This window comes from Elgaria multicarinata, chromosome 4, assembly GCF_023053635.1.
Source record: "Elgaria multicarinata webbii isolate HBS135686 ecotype San Diego chromosome 4, rElgMul1.1.pri, whole genome shotgun sequence".
In the NCBI taxonomy this organism is placed as follows: Eukaryota; Metazoa; Chordata; class Lepidosauria; order Squamata; family Anguidae; genus Elgaria; species Elgaria multicarinata.
The window spans coordinates 130,313,387-130,337,882 of NC_086174.1; the positions used below are offsets into that span (position 1 = coordinate 130,313,387).

At 43.2% G+C, this 24,496-nt stretch overlaps 1 protein-coding gene across 1 annotated transcript in view; it reads right to left on the bottom strand.

Moving 5' to 3' along the window:
* The window catches only part of NBAS (NBAS subunit of NRZ tethering complex), a 229,246-nt gene that overhangs the window by 78,322 nt on the left and 126,428 nt on the right, over nt 1-24,496 (bottom strand). Inside the window, exons 36-41 of the mRNA XM_063125180.1 lie at nt 17,848-18,015; nt 16,660-16,773; nt 16,257-16,380; nt 10,258-10,334; nt 6,656-6,793; nt 226-455 (exon numbers count right to left, since the gene is read on the bottom strand). Coding sequence (XP_062981250.1) covers nt 226-455; nt 6,656-6,793; nt 10,258-10,334; nt 16,257-16,380; nt 16,660-16,773; nt 17,848-18,015 — 851 coding nt within the window. The remainder of the gene's footprint in view (nt 1-225; nt 456-6,655; nt 6,794-10,257; nt 10,335-16,256; nt 16,381-16,659; nt 16,774-17,847; nt 18,016-24,496) is intronic.

The following is a 24,496-nucleotide window of genomic DNA, read 5'->3' on the forward strand; positions in this document are numbered from 1 at the left end:
TGTGTATTTATTGATCCACTCAGCTGGACAAAACACTTCATCTAACTAGAATGTAGAGAGAGAGAGAGAGAGAGAGAGAGAGAAATCCCATTAACAACAACCTTGCAAACCAAGTGATGACTAATAACCCTTTCTAAAGGTCAGTGCCGCTGAACATTTACTTCCCTGGTTTGCATTTTAAATACATCAAGTTAAAAAACCAAAGAAAAAGCCAGCATTACTTACTCTGCCAAACCTAATATGGTTTCCCTCTTGTACTGACCATCTGCTGTAAACCTCTGGACATCCACCCCTTTGCCAAGACCTAGAAGAAGCTGGGCTTGAGTGAAGTCCAAGAGTCGTTCATTATAGTACTGAAGATGCTTGATCAGAGTTGCGATTTCATCAGGCCAGTCGGCACAGCCGGACTGGGTGACGTGCTTCGTGACCATCTGAATTAATTCTTTGGGGTCGGCCTGTGGAAGCCATTCAAAACAGACAGACATTTACGGTTATCAAGCCAAGGTCAATATTTAAGGCTCTTCTGATGGGATATTCAAAGGCTTAATGGAACCATTTGGAAAAATAGCACAAAAAACACCCACTAGTGAGCTTTCGTTCAGGGGTTAGGCTTTGCAAGGCCTACATGTTACAAAGTGTGTGCCAGCTATCTGTAAGTCAGGCAAACACTGCAGTAGAATGTTAAAAGGGTACAAAAAAAATTAATTACAGTTGGTGCTGCTAAACAGCAAGTTCATACAGTAGAGGCAAATCAAATCCAGGGCACCAACGCCAGGCATATTTATACTGAAAAGTATTTATCAATATTGACGAAAAGAAAATATTTTAGAAAAGTTTTTTTTTAAAAAACTCAGTATTTGCTTTGCATTGCTCATTTTGATAAAAATAAAAGAGATTAGCAGATCCCCAAGGTAACTCCTAGAAATGGAATAGCTAATTTGTGATCAGGTATTCCCTACCTTATATTCTAAATAGATAAGGAGCAACTCAAATATTAGTGTGCTTCCTCTTGCCCCCTCCAAACAATGCCTGGAGGTGTCTTATTTTTCTCAGGGGCAACTTATAATTTAATTGCTTTTGAAAAATCAGTTTTAGACAAATAAAGAAAAATGAACAGCAAGGACAAGTAAGGGAAACATATAATGGTAAGTTGGAGAAAGGAAATTAATTGCACAGCAATGTATTAAATAAGTTTCTTGTGGGGGGGATGTTTACTATTTACAATTTACATAGTGATCTAAATCTCCAGAAGTAATAAAGTAGTACAAGTGTGCAGCTTTCATCTAAGGGAAGACTAAATAAGAAGTTACACTTCTTTCAAACAATTAACTTATCTTGTTTATGTCTTAATACTTGTTAATACTCCTAAAAAGGCCTTTCCCAAAACTTTACCAGTAGTGTACAGTAGCTCTACCTCCACACCCATTTTCAAGGATGGCAGGAAAGATGCAAAACATAAGGGAAGAAAATTTATTTACAGTATTAGGCAATATTTGACTTAAAGATGGAGACATCATGGTGAAACATTATATATATATATATATATATATATGTATGTATCATCTTCCATTCAAACTTCAGAAAAAACACCTACTCCTATGCCCATTTTCAAATGGGGAGGAAAATGACAACACTGGTAAATTCAGAAGACGAAAACAGAAGAGAAAGGTTTTACTGTTCGCTTAAGGGCAATGGCGTTTGGCATGTTAGCGTTAGCATAGGGAAGTAAAAATAGGTTACATGGAATATACCAGACAAAACATAGTTTGGCATAGGGAAAACTTTAGTGTTGGGAAATATTGGGAGTTTTATAGGAGAATTAGGGAGCAATCCTATCTACCCTAGACAGCATCCGGGGGGACGTGGGATTGCTCACTTTCCTGGCTTGTAGAAAGGGTTTCAAGCTGATAGCCAGGAAAGCATGCACTCCATCCCCCCTCCCTCTTGTAGCCAGAATGGAGAGAACCGTGCCAGCTATTTTATTTATTGTATTTATATCCCACCTTTTTCCTTCAAGGAACCTAAGGCGGCGTACATAACCCACCTGCTCTCCATTTTATTCTCACAACAACAACCCTGTGAGGTAGGTTGGGCTGTGACTGGCCCAAAGACACCCAGTGGGTTTCCATGGCTGAGTGGGGACTAGAACTCGGATCTCCTGACTCCCAGTCCAACACTTTAGCCACTACACCACACTGGCTTCCTCTCAACACTCGCAAAACAGAATCTGGAGACAGGGAAAAGGAGGCGTTTCCCGGGGTGGGAGGGGGAGGGGGCCAGGGTCGTGGGGTTATGAGGTAGCCCCGGCCTTCCCAGACCCCAGCTTCTTTTCCTCCCCAAAGCCTCCACTCCCTGAAGCCTCTGCTAGATGGGCAGAGTTGCCCACATAGCTAAAATATAGAGCAGGAGGTACAAAATGCTTCCTGCTCTGCAATGAACACACGTAAGCCTCTGAGTTCAGAGAAGGCTTACTAGTACCCAGGGCGCATCCCATAGGACTGTGTCCTTAATGGACAAAAAAACATTCCCAAAGAGCACAGATTAACAGCGCTTTTTATACTGTATTTCGTAATTGTGTTTTAAACTGTTGGGTGTTTTACTGTGGTTTTAATTTTTGTGAACCGCCCAGAGAGCTTCGGCTATTGGGCGGTATAAAAATGTAATAAATAAATAAATAAATAAATAAATAAAAATTAAAGGTTAGCTAAAGATCTACACTTCTGTATGGCCAATACAGTCATGCATTAGCAGTGCTCTCAGTTTCCTTGCTAGCAACACGTGTGTGGGGCGGGGGGAGAGGGAGAGGGAGAGAGAGAGAGAGGATTCACTGTCAGCAACACATAAATATATACGATTCATATGATGTTAAGGGCTGCAGCATTCACAACAGCCGATTACATGTTTTATCCTACCTGACCTCCGTTTCACCAACTGTCAGGATATACCTGGATTCCAGGAAGCAGAAACCTACTAGCACACTCTACTTAAAACAGAAATCGACAGCCTCACAGGCCAACCGTGTATGACTGCCTCCATCTATATTGCTATCCTGCCACTTTGACAAACTGATGGTCAAACCAGGTGTGATGTCAGCAGAGCCACATTTCAGAAAACAGGTCATCAGCTAGTGAACCAACCTAAAGCAAGATGGGTTGCTGGACCCTTCCCTTGCCTATGCATTCTCTCCCCAAACCTCCTTCTAAGAGCTGAGCCATATGAAAACATACAGCTTCATAGACTTCTTCTAGAACAGCCAATTTATACTAGCAGGATTTTGGCTTCTGTCGTGGGGCACAAAATGCCTGTCTAAAATAATAGGACAAACAACCACCTACCCCACCAGCTCTTCACATGAATTCAGTATAGAATCAGAATTCTTTTTTCTTTCCCTTTTTTAACTGAAGAATTCAGCAGGAGAAAATTCTAAGACCAAGTGAGTAAACAATTAACGCTTGCTTCAAAAAATCAATTTATTTTTGAAGCAAGCACATATACGATGTAGCCATATAATTTCTCTTGAATAAATTTGCAATGAATTAAAAAGAAAACCTTTGGGATGTAACACAGACCTTAGATAGACTTCTTCCACTTACTTGCCATGAATGGTAAAGCTCCAAGACAAACATAAAAAAGCCCTGCTGTATCAAGGCCAAATGGCCATGCTGGCTGGGAATTATGGGAGTTGCAGTCCAAGAAATCCGGAAGGCACCAGGTTGAGGAAGGCAGGGCTAGCCCAAGAGCCTATCATCAACACTGGGTAGCCAGTTCTTTTGGAGGAAAACTTCTAAACAGTCCACATGTAGGGCCTGAAGGCAACAGCTGTCATCCCGGAGATTCTATCAGCTATCATGGCCATTAGTAAGTGAGTTGCATTCAATGTTAGCGTAGATCTATTGAAATTAGTGGGACTTACATTAGATATTACCCCTTGACATACCCAGGGAATTGCCTAATTCTGTGAAGAAGAGAAAAATACCTTCTAAAGTAGTGGTCATCATCCCATGGTGATGAATTCCATTAACTACGACTCAGTTCAGACAACACATTAGTCAACGCAGTGTGAAAACTCCACTCAACGGTTGAGTTTTTAGGGGGTACTCCCCACCCAACATGTTTTAACTCTACTGTTATGTGACTGTGGGCTACCGTGGAGTTGAGTAAAATCCATCGTGGTGTTTGATTGATAGTTCCTCTGCCCTTTCTCCTCCTCAAGTCCTCCCGATGGTCTCCCATTAGCCATTGCTGCAGAAAAACAATCCCGGTGGCTCTCCTAGAGTGCCACTTGCTCATTTTGCCACTCTTGCCAGGGAACTCTGTACCCAGTGGGAAAAGTTAACTGAATGCAAAGGGAAACTCCATGGAGCCCATCACACAACACACAACACAACGGTTGTGCAGGAACTCTCCTCTGCACAGCGTTGATATTCTGTGTGGAGTGTTTTCCAAAAAAACTCCACCGTTGCGTGGAGTTTTCCCTCCAGACAACACATTTCTCAACAGTGGTGTAAAAACTCCACCGTGGAGTTCTAATACCTCAATTGAGAAATGTGTTGTCTGAATTGAGCCTCTGTGTTGTATGAAACAATGCTCCCTTAAGAGAAAAAAGTCTTTTTGGATCAGCCTAATCCAGCAACAAGCCTCTCCCTGCTGTTGTTCCCCAGCAACTGGTATTCAGACACATGCTTCCTCTGATCCTGCTACTAATAACCTTATCTTCTATGAATTTGTCTAATCTTCTTTTAAAGCCATCTAAGTTGGCAGTCGTCATCATCAAATCCTCTGGAAGAGAATTCCATACCTTAATTATGCATTGTATGAAGAAGGGCTCCTGTGTGTCTATTCTGAACCTACTGTGATTTCACTGGGTGACCAGAAGTTCTAATATTATGACACAGGGAGAAAAATTCTCTCTCTCTCTCTCTCCCTCCCTCCATACTATTCATCAGGTTTACGGACCTCTATCATGACTCCTTTGGTTGTCTTTTTTAAAATGCACTAAAACACCCTTAATATTTTAGCCTTTTCTTGGGTATCTTTACATTAAGGCGAAATTGCATTGCCTCACTAGGGCTTTGTGCTTCCTCCTTCTTTTGCACAATTGTAATAGGGTGAATTACATGGGCGGAGAGGGGTGACCATGTGGTTTGAATTGCTGACCACATGTAACTGAAAACTTCCCATCCTCTTGGTGCTCTCTGATGGGTAGGGCTGTGCAAGCGTTGGATTTGGATTTCTGAAGTCTCAGCGGCCATTTTATGATGAAACCGCCATTTAATACACAGCCCTAGGACACCACAGCAGGGAAAGAGCCTACAACTCCCAGCATCCATTGCTTGGGAGGGATGAACTTAGGAACAGCGGGCACTTGTGGCCTCGCCGCCACCATGATCATCCACTAACTGGCATGATCACCTGCCCACCCACCTGATACAGTATGCACAAGTCCCTGAATGGGTTGCCACATGTTCTGTGAGTGCCCCACAGCTGCCTGCTTCGCTTGAGAGCCACCCGCTTTTAGGAGCCTAGCCTTTACCAGAAGCAGGCGGCACATGCGGCAACCCACCCAGGGACTTGCGCATCCCAAATCACGTGGGTGGCTGGTTGCGGCAGCGGCGAAGCCACAAGTGCCCGCTGTTCCTGGGCCCGAGTAAGTCCAACCCTCCCAAGCAGTGCATGCTGGGAGTTGTAGGCTCTTTCCCCGCTGCGGAGTCCTAGGACTGTACACTAAATGGTAGTTTTGTCGTAAAATGGCCACCAAGGTTTCGGAAATCCAAATCCAAGGCTTGAACAGCCCTATAAGTGGGTGCTTTATAGTGCAAGTTTGGTTTCAAACATTAGGAAATCCCATGTTATTTCAGTAGAATTGAGATATCAAGGTGGTTTGGGTTTTTTTAGAACGGGATAACCAGGGGAAGGCTTGGGAGATTTGCAGGAGGTTGATGATGTCTTTTAAAGGAACCACAGATTTCAGTGAATGGCCAGTCACAAGCATGCTGTATATCACTGGTGTAGAGACATTTGTTGTAGAGGAGGTACTCTAATTTCCTGGTGCCCTTAATGGGTTTTTTCCTGTACTTTTTCCAATTCTAGGATCTCTTTCTCGAAATGGAGCGACCACACCAGTATGCAGTGGCCACATTCAAAGTTAACATTACGCCATTGCTGATCCTTCTTCAGCAAATCCTTGTGTTTCTATGTGTTTAACAATACTAGCTTTAGCAATGCTTCCACCAATTTATCTGGGACCAAAATTAAGCTAAAAAGCCTGTCATTTCCTCAACTGCTTGCCACTGGATCCCTTTTTAAACACTGACATTCTATTGGCTACCTTTTAATCCTCTGAAAGGTAGGCTCTGATTTTAAACATTGCACAATAAAATAATAAATAGGTCATGATCGTCATTTAAAAATGGAAAGAATGCTTTTTAAAAAAATCTAACTGCTAGGTAATATTAATTAAAAGCACATCATCCATTTTGGCAAACATTGTATTAAGCAGTTGTCTCTTTTATAGAACACTAGATAAAATGCTGAGATGCAACTTGGCTGGAATAAAGCTATACTTACTCCTGTAGTGGGCTTAACATGCACTGGATTTATAACATCATTTTTTTGTACTGCGTATTAATGGACAAACAAAACTCTGAAAACTGACCCTGTAGAGGGGGTGGCATTTGTCCTTGAAACATGGTGCCAAATGAGCATAGATCTGCAGGCTATAGTAATAACTTGCCAGCTGGAGAGATAAAGCAGAAGGAGATTGTTTTTCAAAGCACTTGTTGGCATCTATGACCTAGGAGGAAACAGGAGAGAATTAACTTAGCTAAAATAACATTACAAAGGCAAGCACACCACCACTTTGGTAGCTGCTCTTGAATGATGATAGGCGGACGTCAGTGCCAAAAAACATACTCTGCTCAAAGGAGAAGTGGACACGGTATGCAGAATTTAAAAACAGCAAGTATTTAGATATTTATTTATTATATTCTTCTTTGTTTCCAAGGAACTTCAAGGGGTTCCTGCCTGACACTCACATCCACCCTGTGAGATAAGTTAGGCTGTCATGCAGTGGACTGATTCACACGTCACAGTTGTGATGGAAATAGGGAGAAAGTGAGCATGTGGGCTCTCCCCTCTGGATCACTCCCTCTGCAGCCAAGTGGACCCAAACAATGCTATCCGAGATGCCTGAATCTGGAATTGTGGGCTGTTTGGAGAGAGACAACACAGAATTAGAACCCACAGTTTGTTGTTGGATTCTATCTCTGCGTTGTCTCTCCTTCAACAGCCCACAATTTTGGGTTTGGACATCCCAGACAACAAACCAGGAATCCAGCATCCCTGGGTTGTTTAGCTCAGTTGGACTGGGCAGGCAGGAGTATGCACACTCACTTGCTCCCACTCATTCACAACTACCCAGGGTTTAAACAGACCTGGATAGCCATGAGAACCGGATCTTAGAAAGGCTCAAGGTCACCCAGCCAGCTTTATGGCTGCCTGGAGTTTTAAATCTAGGATACATAGAATGCTATCTAAGTCTAGCATTCTATCCTGTAATCGCATGGCTCACTCATCTTAAAGCTTTTCTAAGACTGAAATAAAAGGAAGTGGCATGATCTAATCCTAGCCTAGCTATGCACAAAGTGCTGTCCTATAAAAAGAGCTTACCTGCCCCCACCTTATATCCTTCCATGATCTCCCAAATAAGTAAAGTCTTTTAAAACGATATAAGCCATTATCACCAGTGCTTTTGCATTGGAAGGGTGGGATTTAATTTTTAAAGTAAAATAAATAAATAATAGATAGCTCTAGTGGACTGGCAGACTACTAGACTGGCCCCATATAAGACATTCCTCATTTATATCTTCTGCAATAGATATCTTGTTGATATATTCAGCTATACCATGGCTTAAATAGATTAACTGGTCTGTGTTGTCCTATTAATTGGCTCAAGAGGCTTAGAATGATTTCTAATCTACACATATTTATTTATTTATTTATTTAAAACATTTATATCCTGCCCTATATCATTAAGATCTCAGAGCGGCGTACAGATAAAAACATACAGTATAAAACAATAAATATGCAGTTAAAAACAAATTAAATCGTGATCCAAGTTAAAACAATATATAATGTAAAAGCAGTAAAAGCAGTTAAAACAGTTAAAAACAATGTGCCAGTGAGTTTAACCATCAAAGGCTTCGTTTAAAAGCCATGCTTTTACTTGGCGTCGAAATGCAGTCAATGTTGGCGCCAATCGGGCCTCCAAGGGGAGGGCATTCCACAGTCGGGGTGCCACAACAGAGAAAGACCTCTCCCTTGTCCCAACATAGCATATATGTTGCATTGGTGGGATGCGGAGAAGGGCTCCCGCAACAGATCTAAGGTCTCGGGCAGGCATATATAAGGAGAGGCGCTCTCTCAAGTATGGTATCAGTCGCCTAAAAAGACCAAGGGGTGCCTTCACAGGGGTTTTCCTGCAGTTTGGGTGCACTGTGAGGTCGTTTGCGACACATGATGTCATGGCCAGCACACTCCCAAACAGCCGCTTCTGCCTGGAAAAGCCACAGAATCGGAGTCCTTTTACTTGGTTCTTTTTCATTTTCTTGGCTCGCCGCTCTGACCATGTTACTCCACTTCTGAAATCTCTTCATTGGCTTCCAATTCACTTCAGAATCCAATATAAACTTCTCCTGTTGACCTACAAAGCTTTTCACTGTCTAGCTCCTTCCTATCTCTCCTCTCTCATCTCACACTATTGCCCCGCTCGTGCTCTTCGCTCCTCTGATGCCATGTTTCTCACCTGCCCAAGGGCCTCTACTTCCCTTGCTCGGCTTCGTCCATTTTCTTCTGCTGCCCCTTACGCCTGGAACGCTCTTCCAGAACATTTGAGAACTACAAGTTCAACCGCAGCTTTTAAAGCTCAGCTAAAAACTTTTCTTTTTCCTAAAACTTTCAAAACTTGATTTTGTTCTGACTTTATACTGTTAGTTTTACCCTACCCAGTGCCTGTTTACCCTACCCTGTGCCTGTTTGCATTCTCTTCCCCTCCTTATTGTTTTATTATGGTTTTATTAGAATGTAAGCCTATGCGGCAGGGTCTTGCTATTTACTGTTTTACTCTGTACAGCACCATGTACATTGATGGTGCTATATAAATAAATAAATAATAATAATAATAATAATAATAATAATAATAATAATAATTTTTCGTTAAAGCAGCTCCCAGGCGCTTAGTCTGCAAGGTGTCCCCATGCCTCCGCATTCAATCCTGGGCATGCCTGTGACCTGGCTGTGAGGTGGGCTGCCCCTTCCCACATTCACTCCTTTCCCTAGTGCTCCCATTGAGAGTTGTTAATGTGCTTCCTTCTCGCTGCTTTAATTCAGTGCTTTGATGTAGCGTTCATTCCGAAGTTGCGCAGCTCCAGAGTTGCGAACAAGGAGCTGCGTTAATTCGGTTCTCTGATTTGGTGTGAACTCCGAAGCTGGTGCTGGTGCGATACTTTGTGGAGTGGGGCTTATTTGCGCCGGCAGGTGCTCTCATGGGGAGCCAGTACTGTGGGTTAGTTACTCCCCATTCCCATTCATAAAACTGTAATGGCAGGAGGAGCCTGAAGAGGGATGGGTAACAAGCCTCTTTCATTGATGATGTTGGTTCTACTCTGCCACCGCCCTGCCTCAAACTCAGAAGTATGGGGGGTTTTGGCACTAAAAAGCCGGGTTTTTTTTAGCAGAGCTAATTTCAGCATACTGTGGAGAATAACAACAATGCGTGCTCTTCCCATGCTCGTTTCAGCGGGGATGTAAAAGGTTCTGTACGTGAAGATGCTTGACAATTTGCTGGTGTGAAGGTCACAAATACATACATGAAGTTTTGAGGTAATTTTTTAAAGCTTCAAGTGCACATGCTTTGCTGGAGCCTTAAAAGTAGCACCGCTTAGCAGATGATACCCATCCACAGAAAGGTCCAACTGACCTTCAAGTGTGCATGTCAGCTGAACCAGAATGACTGGTGGTCTGAAAAGGCATGAGCAGTTTATGTTTAAACAGAAAGTGTTGTTTCTACCCCTGCCAATCTCTCTCCAAAACATCTGTTGACGTTTCTTCAAAGTATGGCAGTACGAGAAAATCAGCTTCTGGTTAAGTTGAAGCATCGCGAGCTCATGCCCCAAAGGGAGCTGCATTCAGACTGAAATCCACCAAATACATCAGAGAGAGTAAAAACACGCAACAACAACAGTCAAGTAAGAAACATACCTGTGGTAAAGCAAGCAGGTAGGCAAGAGATAAGGTCATGTCGTTTGGTAACGCTTCACTGGCCAGCTGTAACAGGACTGCAACACAGAAAGTGAAATAAAAGCAAGTGTCAACTACTGACCCCTCTGCCCTTCACACAGACTAAATTTGGCATTTTTCTCGCTCGCCATGTTTTACTCGATTCTAGATTTAAGTGTCCTGCACGCATTCAATTAAGCGCTAATCAGTGCATCCCAAAAACAGATAACATGTAATTAAACGGCAAGACTGCTTTAGCTTAACTTCCAGCCAAAGTGTTTTATGCATTAGCAAAGCAAGATGAAATAGTGCAGCGGCAGATGCTAAACTGAACGGCTGAAATATCCCCCGTGCTGATTTACAGCACCTAAACTTGCTGGCTGTAAAACCAAAGGTATAAGTTATGAACATTTAGGAAAACAGGCAGCAGGGTAGTGTGAAATATGTTGTTTCCTACAGTTTGAACATCTGTATTTCTTATCACCTGCTTTTTATGTAGCACTAGACTTGATTATTAATCCATTTTTATCATGAGAAAGGAAGCAGCAAGCATTTTGCCATTTTACAAACCATCATTATGATGGAAGAGTTATGAGAGTAGCTGGAAAAACAAAGTTCCCAGTGGGTCAAAATGGTGAGTATTCCTCGACTGGGGAAAGGAGCTAAGGGACTATGACAATGGGCCTTTTCAGACAACACGCTAAGCCATGGTTAGGCCAAGAACCCTTTTTCAGCAAGTTAGTGAGCATAGTTAAACCGTGGTTATGTAGCCACCATGGTTAGGAATGGTTCACACAGAACGTGAAGCCATAATGTTTAGCTCAAAATGCTTAACCACCATGGCTTAGCGTGTCGTCTGAACAGGGTCAATTATTTCTAATCAATGTGGAACACAGAAAGCTGTCTTAAACCAACTCAGACCACTGATCCATATAACTTAATATTGGCTCTCCAGCATTTCTGACAGGGTCGTTTTCCCGTTTTACCTTGAGATGTTAGGGATTGAACATGGAGCTATCTGCATGCAAAGCAGGCATTCTGCCACTCAGCTATGGTTTACCCACGGCTGGTTACACACTAAAGAAATTTAAATTGTTACCAAATGCCCATCAAGATATAACTTTAAAGACGTTACTGTGGCGGGTGAGCAAAGGCCCCCGTACCTGTGAGAGCAACAGTAATACCTACTACCCTCCTTCCCCATCACTTCAGCAAAGTTCTATTCCTGTGGTTGCTCACTTGGGCCTATGACTACTACACAAATACAGGAAGGTTCTAGTCCCCCTGAAAGGCTTGCAGTGCTAGACAGAAGGCAATGCTGTATACATGGCCTGCATGGAATGTCATTTCCCTTGACGGAAGGGCAATAGCCCACTGGTAGAGCACATGCTTTACATGAAGAAGATCCCAGATTCAATCCTTGGTTTCTGCAGGTCAGGTGGGGCTGGGAAAGACCTCTGCCTAAAACTCTGGAGTGCTGCTACCAGTCAGCATGGACAATACTGAGCTAGATGGACCAGTGGACTGACAAGTACAGCTTGCTATGTTCAATTGGTTCAATACCTACAGTATATTGTAATCCTCCCCGGCCTCCCCAAAGATCAAAATAAAGTAAGAAAGCTCAAAGATCCATCACACTGGGGGTTAACACACTCCCTACCTTACTTCTCCGCCCGTATTTTTGTTCCTCAGTTACTTCCTCTTTTCAAGAACAGGAACTACCCAGTGAGCACGAGGCCCATTGAGTCTGCTGTTCTAATGGTGCAGCTTCTCCTGCACACAGCAGGAGAGAGCAGCAATTCCGAGTTTAAAAAAACATCGGACTTAACTAGGTGGTTTTTTTTTGTTACGCAAGGAAGTCCAGAAGGGGCGGAAGGCACATGGGAGGCAGACGACGTCATGTGAGGAACCTGAGCAAACTCCGTGAGTGCCCAGTAACGAGCGTGCAACAAAACGCTCGTCAGATGGAGCTCTCAGAGTCACAAAATACCTGTCTGCAGTGCACTGAGTAAGGAATATAATGGCAACCAGAGGATACAAGGAGATTTGCAGAATGCTGGAAAAACGGTTTCCAAAACCCCAGAAGCCTTACAGTAATTAAAGCTTAGTTTCTGAACACAATACAGAATGTTTCCTAGTTTTAAAGGGGGGGTATCAACATGGCATTGCTTGTGAGTGGGACATTCACTTTAAAGGGCTTGATTTCTCAGTACCAATCATCAAAATGATGCTAGGGGGAAAACAGGATATCACTTTTGTGTTTATTGCAGACATATGCAGCTATTAAAAGGGCACACATGTTTACAAACTGGTAGTGCCATGATTACTCACTGCCATTTTAACATGAGCATTTTAAGACCCAAATACACGAAGTGTTGAGCAGTTCTTCATTTTGTAACATTCAGAGCTGAGCATACCTTGGAAAAACAAGTTTAATTCAAAAGTATGTGTTCGTAATCAACAGTACAATCTTAGGTGTGTTTAGTCAGATGTAAGCCCCACTGCCTTCAGTGGGGCTCACTTCTGCAGCTTGATTAGGATTGTGTTTCTGTGTTTCTACAGTACATGAAATGTAGGGGAATATCTGTAGCTCAGCATAGAGCACATAATTGGCATTAAAAAGCTTCCAGGTTCAATCCTCGTCATCTCCAAGTAGGGCTAAGAAGAAATCCTGCTTAAAATCCCAGAGAGCTGCTGCCAGTCAATGTCAACAATACTGGGCTAGATGGTGCAATGGTCAGACTTGGTATAAGACAACATCCTATGTTCCTAACTATACCATCTGAAGCATATTCCTGATATTATTTGGAAGCACACAACTTGGTATGAATACAGACAGCCTAAAACTAGAAAGGAAACACATCCCTGACGATTCCACAAGATCAAATGAAAGCCCTGTTACTGACTTCAAGAGAAGTTGCATAGACCTCACACTTTAATGTGATGTAGGAACAAGGAGGAAATTCTTTAAAAGGCATACTTAACAAAAAAGCTTTTATGGGTTGAATCTAATGTTGTTGTTCCACTAAAAGAATGGATACCACACTGCTGGAAGGTGGACAAGGCTATTAGTGGCTAACTACTCCAGATGGTTATGTGCTACCTCCAGTATCAGAGGCAAAAAGCCTCTATACACCAGTTGCTGGGGAACATGGATGGGAGGGTTGCACCGTGTCTTGCTTGCGGGTTCCTGGTCAACAGCTGGTTGGCCACTGCATGAACAGAGTGCTGGACTAAATAACCCCCTGGTCGGATCCAGCATGGCTCACGTTCTTAATGAGAGTTCCCTGTCCTCTCCTGCCCCCTGCAGTATCCCACATGCCCTCCAACTCTGCTCTCAAGATCTGGGGGACCTGATCGAACAGACTTGGGGCACACACATGGGGCTGCTAGGTGGAGAAAACAATGGGGAAGTCCCGTTATGCCAGCGGTATCCGTTCCGCTAGTAAACTGGCAACATTGGATCCCACCCAATGTCTAGTACAATGTTGTTGGGAAACAGGTATTAAAAAATAATTTAAATTTTAAAGCTATGCTCAGAATGGGAAAGCAGTCCATACTATTGATCTTTATATCAGCATCTATTGCAGAAGACCGACAAAGAAATTACAGCTATCAATTCCTTAACTATACCAACAAAACTGTCAAGATTATTTTTCTTTTTATTTCAGCAATTAAGGTCCTCTTCTCCTCCCCTAAAATGTTTCCAAAATGTCTTAAGCTGTTGCAGAGTTCGCATTTCTGCGATCTATTGACGGGAAAGTCAAAAGGAACACAGATTGTTCAATAATCTTCAAATTTGTCATTAAACTTAGATGACACTGACCAAATTGTCATGGTATTCCATCAAGTGTTTGCTACAATAATTGATTCTGACATCTTCCATAAAGGCAGGTTGCTATTTGACTGCATGTATTTGCCATAAATTTTAATTGGGCATTTGTCTTGTATTCTTCTACTATTATTCTGCTAGCAACATGCCCATCATTATGACGTGGGCAGGTGATACTCATCCATGGGGGTGTGGAAGCAGGGGGTCAGGTTTGCATTCCAATTAAGGCATCCATTTACTCCTATATGAAAGAATAAGCAGGAATTAAGGTGCCTCTTTCACTGATTTTGCCTGCCACTCTGGTAGCTGGGTGATGTGGTTAGACCCCCATGAGGCTAGTGTGTTGTGGTAAGACAGGTACGGGTCACAAGCATTATACTGCCCTCTCCTACTTGATCTCAGAGTGATGTAGAATCTTCAAAGAAAACCGTCATTATCAACAGAAGTCTGTGTTCTTAAAGCAATACAGTACAGGAAACCTTGCACATATTGTATCATAAAAAACCCCAAATACTAGATTTTTGTCAGCTTCCCCCTTCCCCTGGTTTTCTAGTGTGTTGTGGGCCAATGCAATTGCATCCCTCTGTTTCCTTTGACATGCCTGTGGACACACAACAGGAATTCAGTGATGGGAGTATTCTGTTGAGTTTATGCAATGAAGCTTATATGGCAGGGAGGGGAAATTTGTAGCCTTCCAGATGTTTTGGCCTCCAACTCCCATCATCTTTCACCATTAGCTATGCTGGCTAAGGTTGATGGGAGTTTTAGGCCCAAACAGCTGGGGGGACTAGTTCCCCCCCCCCATTATATGGGCTCTGTTGATAACACAACAGCTTGCAATGACATTTCTCTGTTGTAAGGCCATTGCAATATTTTCTCTGCAGAACTTTTCCTTAAAAGTAACCCTCGCATTTCTTCTTCTGTCCGCTGCATAATTAATTTCTCAACTGGGCCCTTTTTTGTGAATTATTACAGACGACGGGTCACACCGTGACATCCTGAACACATAAATACAGTAGTTTCCTCATGTGCTTAGTCAACGGTGATTGATTTTCCTGGAGAGCCAATGTTCCTAAGCACTGCAAGTAACATTTATCTACATAAGATGGAGTCAGTTATAAACGAGTGGGCTTGGATGAATGTCCATATGGGTGCAATTGTGTAAACAGAATTAATTAGTGTGATTTTTCTCTTTTACTAACCACGTCTGAATAAACGCCTTTATAAAAACTGATCAATGATACATTTTGGAGTCTTTTTATGTTTTAAATGTCATCACGTTTCCACACTTATAAATGTATTCTTTATTAGGAACTTCTAGAAATAAATCCTAAACCCAGTGCTGTCCTGCTATATTTCTCTTCAAATGCCTGGATAGACTTGGGACCATTATGCAATGTTAAACATCTAGCTTTTGGGGGGATGGGGGAGAAGCAGTGGGAGGGGTTTCATTTATCATACCATAATTGCCTTCATTTTTTATGGCAGAACTTCCCATGGCAAATATTATTACACTGCGGCTTGGTTTAGAAGTATCTCAAAGCTGAGAACTGCACCAGCGCCCTGTATCCCACATGTTCTATTCTCATGCCACTCCTTGCCTCCTTTCTTCTCAGCACTCCATGACTGAAGACTGCCTGGGTGAATTAACTCATTTCCTTTTTACATCCAAACCAGGAAATCACAGTTATCAGGTTTGGAACAAACCAGGATCTGAAAACAACTTCAAATCCAAACTCCATCACACCGGGGGTTAACACACTCCCTACCTTGCTTCTCCGCCCGTGTTTTCCTTCCTCAAGTTACTTCCTCTTTTCAGAAGAGGAATTACAGAACGAACACGAGGCCCATTGAGTCTGATGTTTTAATGGTGCTGCTTCTCCTGCACACAGCAGGAGAGAGCAGCAATTCCAAGTTTAAAAATACATCAGACTTAATGAGAGGGGTTTTTTTTGTCACACAAGGAAGGCCAGAAGGTGCGCAGGAGGCAGACAACGTCATGTGAGGGACCTGAGGAAATTCCTTGAGTGCCCAGTAACGAGTGTGCAATAAAATGCTCGTTGGATGGAGGTTTCAGTGAGAGCTCTACTCTGTGATAAATGGACATCACTCTTCCATACAAGTACAAACAAAAATGCACCCGATTTACCTTCTGTCACAGGAAACTGATCCTGCCCTTCACTTTTCGTCTCTGCAAGTTTTCCTGTTCTCAGCAATACTTCTGCAAAGCTTTCCAAAGGTTTGTGCTGGTATGCGGTATAAGTAACTTCATTCTGCAGAACAGAGAATTTAAGCAACATGACTATTTATAAGTCATATTTGCTGTATGTGAGATTTTCCTATTCTTTTCCTTAATTACATTTAGTGCTGTTAGACCTGCCTTAGCACCCACTAACCTCTCAACCCTGATGCTAATCAGATCTGATTCACTGACGATTTAGTTACAATTATAATTTAACCACAGTTCTCAATCTTTATTTTAGCCTCAACCGTTTATGGTCTTAAAACAGTTAGGAACTTTTGAAAACCATTCAACATGTCTCTAAACTTACATCTGCAAGATATGGATTCTCTATCAGAGATTCATAAAATGGATGACAGCCTTGCTTTTCTATTGCTGCATTTGCTCCAGTGGTCCCTTTTAATACATCTCCAAACTCTTGACCCTTTGAGGAACAAAACACAGATATTAAAATCATGCCATCTTTCGTCAGATACTAAAAGAGAGAGTTTCATCATAGTTGTGTACATGTGTCTACTCCTGACTTCACTCCAGTAGTGATGGTAAAGGAGAATTTGAGGCCATCACACCTACTTTTTTTCCAAGTACAATCAGCGGTTTCCACCTTCGTTTCATTAGCGCATCAAGTACTGGTCCTTTTTACGTGCCTTCCTGGTATCGCCACTGTATCGGCAAAATCTCTTTTCACTTGTTCGCTCTTCTGCTATTGCGCCCGTCCCACCTCGTCCCCTTCTCCTTCCCCCTCCAGATCATTGGTTCTTGTGGTTGATAGACATTGTGATGGGCATGGGCGCCTTCCACCCCCCTCTGGTCTTGTTGTCTAGCGTTTTAGTGTTTCATTGTCTGGCTGTCGTTTCTGCCTTTAGAGGTGAGATGATGTTCCCTTCTGCACAGGGTCTCTGCACGCTCTCCCTCTTCCAGGTTGAGTGATTCTACGGACTGTAGGAGAACTGCTTTGCCCACGTCTTTCACCAGCAAGACTGCCCTTTGACTCAGCCCCCCCGCCCCCAAAGGGACAGTCTGTGACATAGCACAAGGACAGCAATACACGGGGACGGAAGGGTGGTTATATCCTGCATGGAGAAAAAAATACTGCACTTTCCCTGCCCTAGATAAACATGGAAAATGGAGGGAAAGAGGCGAGATGACTGCAAGACAAGGATGATGTCGTCTGAGGGCTGCGGGGGAAAACGGTAAACCAGGCAGGACGAAAGTGCGATAAAACGCTGGTGTGATGGAGCTCTCTGAGCTACAAAACTGAAGATAAAATGCATGTTTAGGGACCGTGTATATCATATTCCTATGTATTTCCCATTCACCTACACAGGTCTCCCATAGAAAGCCCGTGTGGAGAACAGTTTACAGAAGGGTGCAATCCTATTCATGTTTAGATGTAAAACATTCCTACACCCCCCAGCTTGTAGCCCATCTAAACAGGATCTCAGCCTAAATTACTAAATCCAAATAGCTGAAAGGCTAAGCTACGGATGCTTCTTACATGTAACGGCCGAAGATAAGTCAATGACTTCTTCCACCACTGTCGATCACTGACGGCATGCAGCATGGCTTTTGTGGTCAAGGTTGTATTGGAAAGAACCTTCATGGTTTTAGCTGTGGTCCACTGCAGTAGGTCAGCAGATTGACTAGAGGAAATGTTTGCGTCTACCTGCGAGTTTATGCAACACACAACCCATAAGCATTCAAAACAAGCTGCAAAACACAGTGCTTTTTAATAGTGCAAAACATGCGCAAACAGGCTTCCAAATCATCGTGACACCAGGGCCAATATCAGCCACCACACTCCTTTCAAGTCCACGTTTTAGACACAAAAGCAGACTTCACCCACAGACAGTGAACTTAGTGCTACAAATATATTTAACACTGCATTATCTTGTTTGATTTTTTTAAAAAATGCTGTTAATAGCCATTTTATATTTTACAGCATTGTTAATAGTTCAGATTATGCATCAGCACTGAACGTATAAAATAGAAAGCTCTTGAATAGAAATTAGCTATCAAATCTTAACAGAGCCAGTGTGGTGTAGTGGCTAAAGTGTTGGAGTCGGGAGATCTGGGTTCTAGTCCCCACTCGGCCATGGAAACGTACTGGGTGACTTTGGGCCAGTCACAGACTCTCAGCCCACCCTATCTCACAGGGTTGTTGTTGTGAGGCTAAATGGGAGAGGAGGAGAATTATGTACACCACCTTGGGTTCCTTAAGAGGGGGAAGAGGCGGGATATAAATGCAATAAAATCATCATCATCATCATCTGTTGAAATTATTGGAGATCTGCTTCACTCTTACTGATTGGGAGGAAGAGTTAGAAGATAAAGCTGCAAATTACTAAAAGTACAGATGTTTCATTTCCAACACCTTGAGATTATTAGTGCTGGCATTGGAACCCTGAATAGCTTCATCAAAAGTATGTATGTCAATAATGAATTTGACCTAAGTTATATTCAAACAACTGTATACCTGTCTAGACAAAACAACTACATATTTGTCTGGAGGAAAAAACTATACTTTCTAGTCACTTTGCTTTTCAGTTTCTTTGTAGAGTTCTCTATCACAGGCCGGATGTTTTTACAGAATAAGGGCATTTTGCCTACCAGAACAGTTTGATTATCAAGCTCAGATGAATAGGTTATTAGCTACCTAAGAATCACTGATTCCAAGGAAGGCGTATGTGTGGCAATAAACAAAAGCATTCATAAATGTCCATAAAGTATCATTTCTTTGAAGAGTTCTTTGAAACCCCATCTCCATACACAACCTTACCAAAATACTTTTTTTCTCAATAGGAGAGGGTAAAATGATAAAATCCAATGTAAGTCCTACTTAGGCTGATTGAAATGAATTCATAGGGATTTAGGTTAATCAAGGCTTCGGCTATTGGGCGGTATAAAAATGTAATAAATAAATAAATAAATAAAGACTAACTTAAGTCCCATTCATTCCAATAGTTCTAGTCTAAGGGCATGTCTGCACCATACTTTTATCCTGGGGTCATCCCTAGATTGTCCTTGTGGGTCCAAATGACGCATAGGAGATCCCGGGGGCAAGCATGGAAGACCCCTCCATTTTCCGGGGATAACCGAGACCTGAGGACCATGAGTTGTGTGGCACCCGCTCCCAGCTTCTACCTTCCTCCTTGTAAGCAGGGCTCTTACAATGAGCATGGAGCTGTCCGGGGGCAGTCTGTGCCCATTGGGAGTGGGGTGGGGGAACAGTTCAAAGCTTTTGTTTTTTAAAAACTTACAGGCACTGGAGCGCAATTGCATGACAGGCTTCTCTTCCTTTAAAAAAAGGGGGACCCACGACATCCCTCTTCCCTTCCGGGATGATGTGTGACCATACAGACACTGGGGGAGGATCGCGGAAGTAGGTAAGTCTGCGATCTTCCCCCTGCTGTCCCGGAAAGCCCGTAGGTCTAGACATGCCCTAAGTAGGACTTGCGTTGGATTTCCCAAAAAAAGTACATCATGGACACTATATCCAATACTGCCGCTACACTAGCACAGCTGGAATGACCACTAGCACAACTGGAAACTACTGCTTTCAGAATGGGATAAGGCAGAAGAGGTCATGGAAGGAAGCTTCGCTGACCTGACTCATTCCTGAAGTGATCGTTTCGTGAAGTTTCTTTGGTTGCACTAGCAAGCGCTGCTTTGCCCATCTGCCAGTGGTCGTTCCAAGTCATGCAAATGTTTAGAGTCGGCACATTGCCAGCATTGGATACTGACCCGTATCGGTATATCTTGATGAAGAATAAGGCTATTATAGAGGATCAATGGCTTCTAATCATGATAGGGGGATATAACCTCCAGTATCAGAGGCATTATGCATCTCAATGAACTGGTTCAGACAACACGCTAAACCATGCTGCTTAACCACAAAATGGTTCGTGGCCTGTTACACTCTGGGCCAGGGCGTGAGATAGTTGAGCCCTTGGTAGCACGCTGTGATGAGTTTGCACGGCACGTTGAAGATAAAGTTGCTCAGATTCGTCATGAATTGGACACCACACTTAATGCAGCACCACTAGTAGAGGCGTTCAGAGCGCCGTCCGGCTCAGTTTTATTGGATGAGTTTCAGTTATTGAGGCCCGAGGATGTGGACAAGGTGCTTGGCCAAGTCCGGTCGACCACCTGTGTGCTTGCCCCTTGCCCCTCGTGGCTCATTACATCAAATAAGGAGGGGATCGCCGGCTGGGTCCAGGAGGTTGTAAATGCCTTCTTGAGATGTGGTGCCGGCCTCTTTAAAAGAGGCGGTAATTAGACCACTCCTGAAGAAGCCTAATCTGGACCCGGAGGATGTTAACAACTACAGGCCGGTGGCTAATATCCCTTTCCAGGGCAAGGTGCTTGAGCGGGTGGTTGCAGGACAACTCCAGGCACTCCTGAATGAAACGGATTATCTAGATCCATTTCAATCGGGTTTCAGGCCTGGTTTTGGAACGGAAACTGCCTTGGTCGCCCTGTGGGATGACCTCTGTCGGGAGAGAGACAGGGGGAGTGCGACCCTGTTGGTTCTCCTGGACCTCTCAGCGGCCTTCGATACCATCGACCATGGTATCCTTCTGGATAGGTTGTCTGAGCTGGGAGTTGGAGGTACTGCGTTGCAGTGGTTCCGCTCCTACTTGGATGGCCGATTCCAGAAGGTGGTGCTGGGGGATTATTGCTCTGTGCCGTGGCTCCTAAGCCATGGGGTTCCGCAGGGCTCTATTTTATCCCCTATGCTGTTTAACATATACATGAAGCCGCTGGGGGAGGTTATCCGGAGATGTGGACTGAGGTGTCATCAATATGCGGATGATACCCAGCTCTACCTTTCCTTTTCATCAAACCCAGGTGAGGCAGTGACTGTTCTGAACCAGTGCCTGGGCACGGTAATGGACTGGATGAGGGCTAACAAACTGAGACTCAATCCAGACAAGACGGAGGTACTGTTAGCGGGTGGTTCATCTGTCCGGCAAGGTGATGTTTGCCCTGTCCTGGACGAGGTTGCACTCTCCCTAAAGGATCGGGTCCGTAGTTTGGGGGTGCTCTTCGATCCAGAACTGTCACTTGAGGCACAGGTGAACTCAGTGGCAAAGAGCACCTTTTATCAGCTTAGGCTGATATACCAACTGCGCCCTTATCTGGACAGTGATAGCCTAGCTACAGTTATCCATGCTCTGATAACCTCTCGTTTGGATTACTGCAATGCGTTATATGTGGGGCTGCCTTTGAAAACGGTCTGGAAGCTTCAGCTGGTACAAAACAGGGCAGCCCGTTTACAAACAGGGACTGGCTGGCGAGATCACATTACGCCAGTCCTTTTCCAGCTTCATTGGCTGCCAGTCCAGGTCCGGGCCCGATTCAAAGTGCTGGTATTGACATTCAAAGCCCTAAACGGTTTGGGGCCAGGTTATTTGAAGGAACGCCTCCTCCCATATGTACCTACCCGGACCTTAAGATCATCTACAGGGGCCCTTCTCCATGAGCCCCTGCCAAAGGAAGTGAGGCAGGTGGCTACTAGGAGGAGGGCTTTCTCATCTGTGGCACCCTGGTTGTGGAATGAGCTCCCCAGAGAGGCCCGCCTGGCGCCTACACTGTACTCCTTTCGTCGCCAGCTGAAGACCTTTTTATTCACTCAGTATTTTAACACTTAATTTTTAACTTAAATTATACTGTTTTAACTCTGTATTTTAACCTTATATCAATTTTGCTGCGTGGTTTTATCCTGGTTGTGCTTTTTATATTGTATTTTGTATTTGTGTTTTTTAACTTGTTGGTTGTTTTATGATGGTTTTAATTTTTGTGAACCGCCCAGAGAGCTTCGGCTATTGGGCGGTATAAAAATGTAATAAATAAATAAATTGTCAGAACCAGGCCAATGCCAGTTGCTGGGGAACACAAGCAGGAGGATGCTATTGCGTTCATGCCCTGCTAGTAGGCTTCCCATTGGAGGCATAAGGTTGGCCATTGTGGGAACAGAGTACTTGGACTACATGGGCCTTTGGTCTGATTTAGCATGACTCTTCTTATGTTCTTTCCTTTATGGAACTGATAGCAGGTAAAATGCCAGATCACCCAACATGTCACTCCAGTCAAGACCTTGTGTGCAGAAGGGAGCAAGAGTGCACTGGATCTCTCAAACCTACGGGTACACAAGCATCGTCTCCCACATCCTTAGATATCCACACAAGACTGTAATGTGCCAGATTGGAGTGAAATATAATCTGATTTGGTCCTAAGACTAGCAAATGGAACTTCATGTGAAAAGAGGGAGGGGGTCCTCTGGAAAGCACAGAGCTATACCTGCTACCACCAATTAACTATGCACTGAAAGACTGCTTTTGAAAAGCAAATGTGTGAGTGTGATATCACATTTCGACTAATATTCTCTTCCTCTCTTATTTCACTAATTTGGATAGGAAAGTTACATGTTAAGTGTTAAAGAAATAATACATGATTATGATGATTTGGAGTTCTGAAATTATAGGGTAGAAAGACATTAACTAAAAATGTACTATTATATATTAATGGAAAAAAACCAACGTTTCTGCATGCAACAGAATGCCGAAGTGTGAAGCTTTCCATTATTAATAGTAGAAAAAGATATAAAGAGAGGACCTCCTGCCAACTACTGAATAACCATTTGGATGTTTTAGTTCTTTGCTTCCCTAACTGAAGGGACGCCACACTGAGCAAAATATGGCAAAATTTCCACTCTACTTAGAAAATAAATGGCAAAAAGATGGAGTGAGCTGTATTTAAAAGAAAGGAAAAAAAGAAGTCAACTCTTGGAGGTAATTTTATACACTTTCTAAAAGGAACCATTGCTGAAAGTGAAATCTGAGGTTTACTTGCCTGAGTGGCCTTTAAAAGGCTTGGCCAGCAGAATAAAAATGTAATGGGAAGTCCAAACATCCTCTTTATCTGAACTTTTGATTTCTTTAGCTAGCTTTCTTTAAAATGTAACTTAAAGAACTTTTGTCTCAGCCTTAAAAATGGGTGGAGATTTTTATTTATTTATTTATTTATTTATTTAACCCACCTTTGGATTTTTGGAGAGGCAGGGAGAGATCAGTGGTGGCTTTAGGAAGAGAGCTGGGTTGCAAAATCATACCTGCAAATGGCGTGATTAATTCTTTTAAAATATTGAATACATTTAGCTGCCTGCTTGTAGTGAGTTTGCTAGTGAGCAGAAATATAGACTTCACAGAGTTCCAAAATGTTGCTAAGAGACCTGTGTGGCCTACCACAGTGAGTAGATTTTTAGCAGTCTTTAGCTGACAAGAGCAGGCCTCATTGCCTGGATGGGCCTCTCATAGTTATGTCACCCTTTCCTCACAGCGCCTTATCTTTGGATGAGCTGGGAAGTTTTCATTCCAAACCAGGCCAATTATTTTCCTAAGCTGAGATGCTTTGAGAACCTGTGAGAGGGACCCTCTCCCTGCTCCTTCTGAGAGGCAGGGGGAGGGATGCAGCCTGCCAGCTCTTGAGAAAGAGGCAGGAACCTAGCAGGAGAGCCTATAAGATCCAATGTACAGGCTTCATGCTTCAGTTTCGCTTCAGGAGGAACTGAACATGCTACCAGCCTGGAGAACCGGCTGTGGCTCAAAGGGACAGCTTCCATCTCTCGTGGGCCCCCCGATAGGCACCCAGCTATGAAAGCTTGATTAGCTGGAAGGAGGTACTAACTTCCTTTGCATGTATACATTCTGCATCAATAAACTGTCAATAAACCCACCAATAAACTGTCATCTTTTTGCACAAGGGGCTTGTTTTAACTTGAGAACCAAAACAACCTGGTTTATGACTTGGAACTGGCAGAACCAGAACCCAAATGCAACACACTGCTGCTAAAAAAAAAATGTCATGCTATATCAGTTTCTGGGATGCCATCATACTTTTTTTGTCTTCCTCTTTTTTTGCTTTTTTCCCCAGACCGACTCTGTTTTCCACAAATTCTGTTCTCGAAGAAAGTATTCCAATTCTAGCAGAGTCAAATGTCTAACCTTAGACTGGGATGTGCATATGCATACTTTTGTTGCATGTAATACTTTATGCGGGTAAAAGAAAATAACTTTTTTTACTGTATCTCAAAGGCACATAGCCCACAGATGTTGACCCGATCAAATCAATAATCTTTGAGTAAA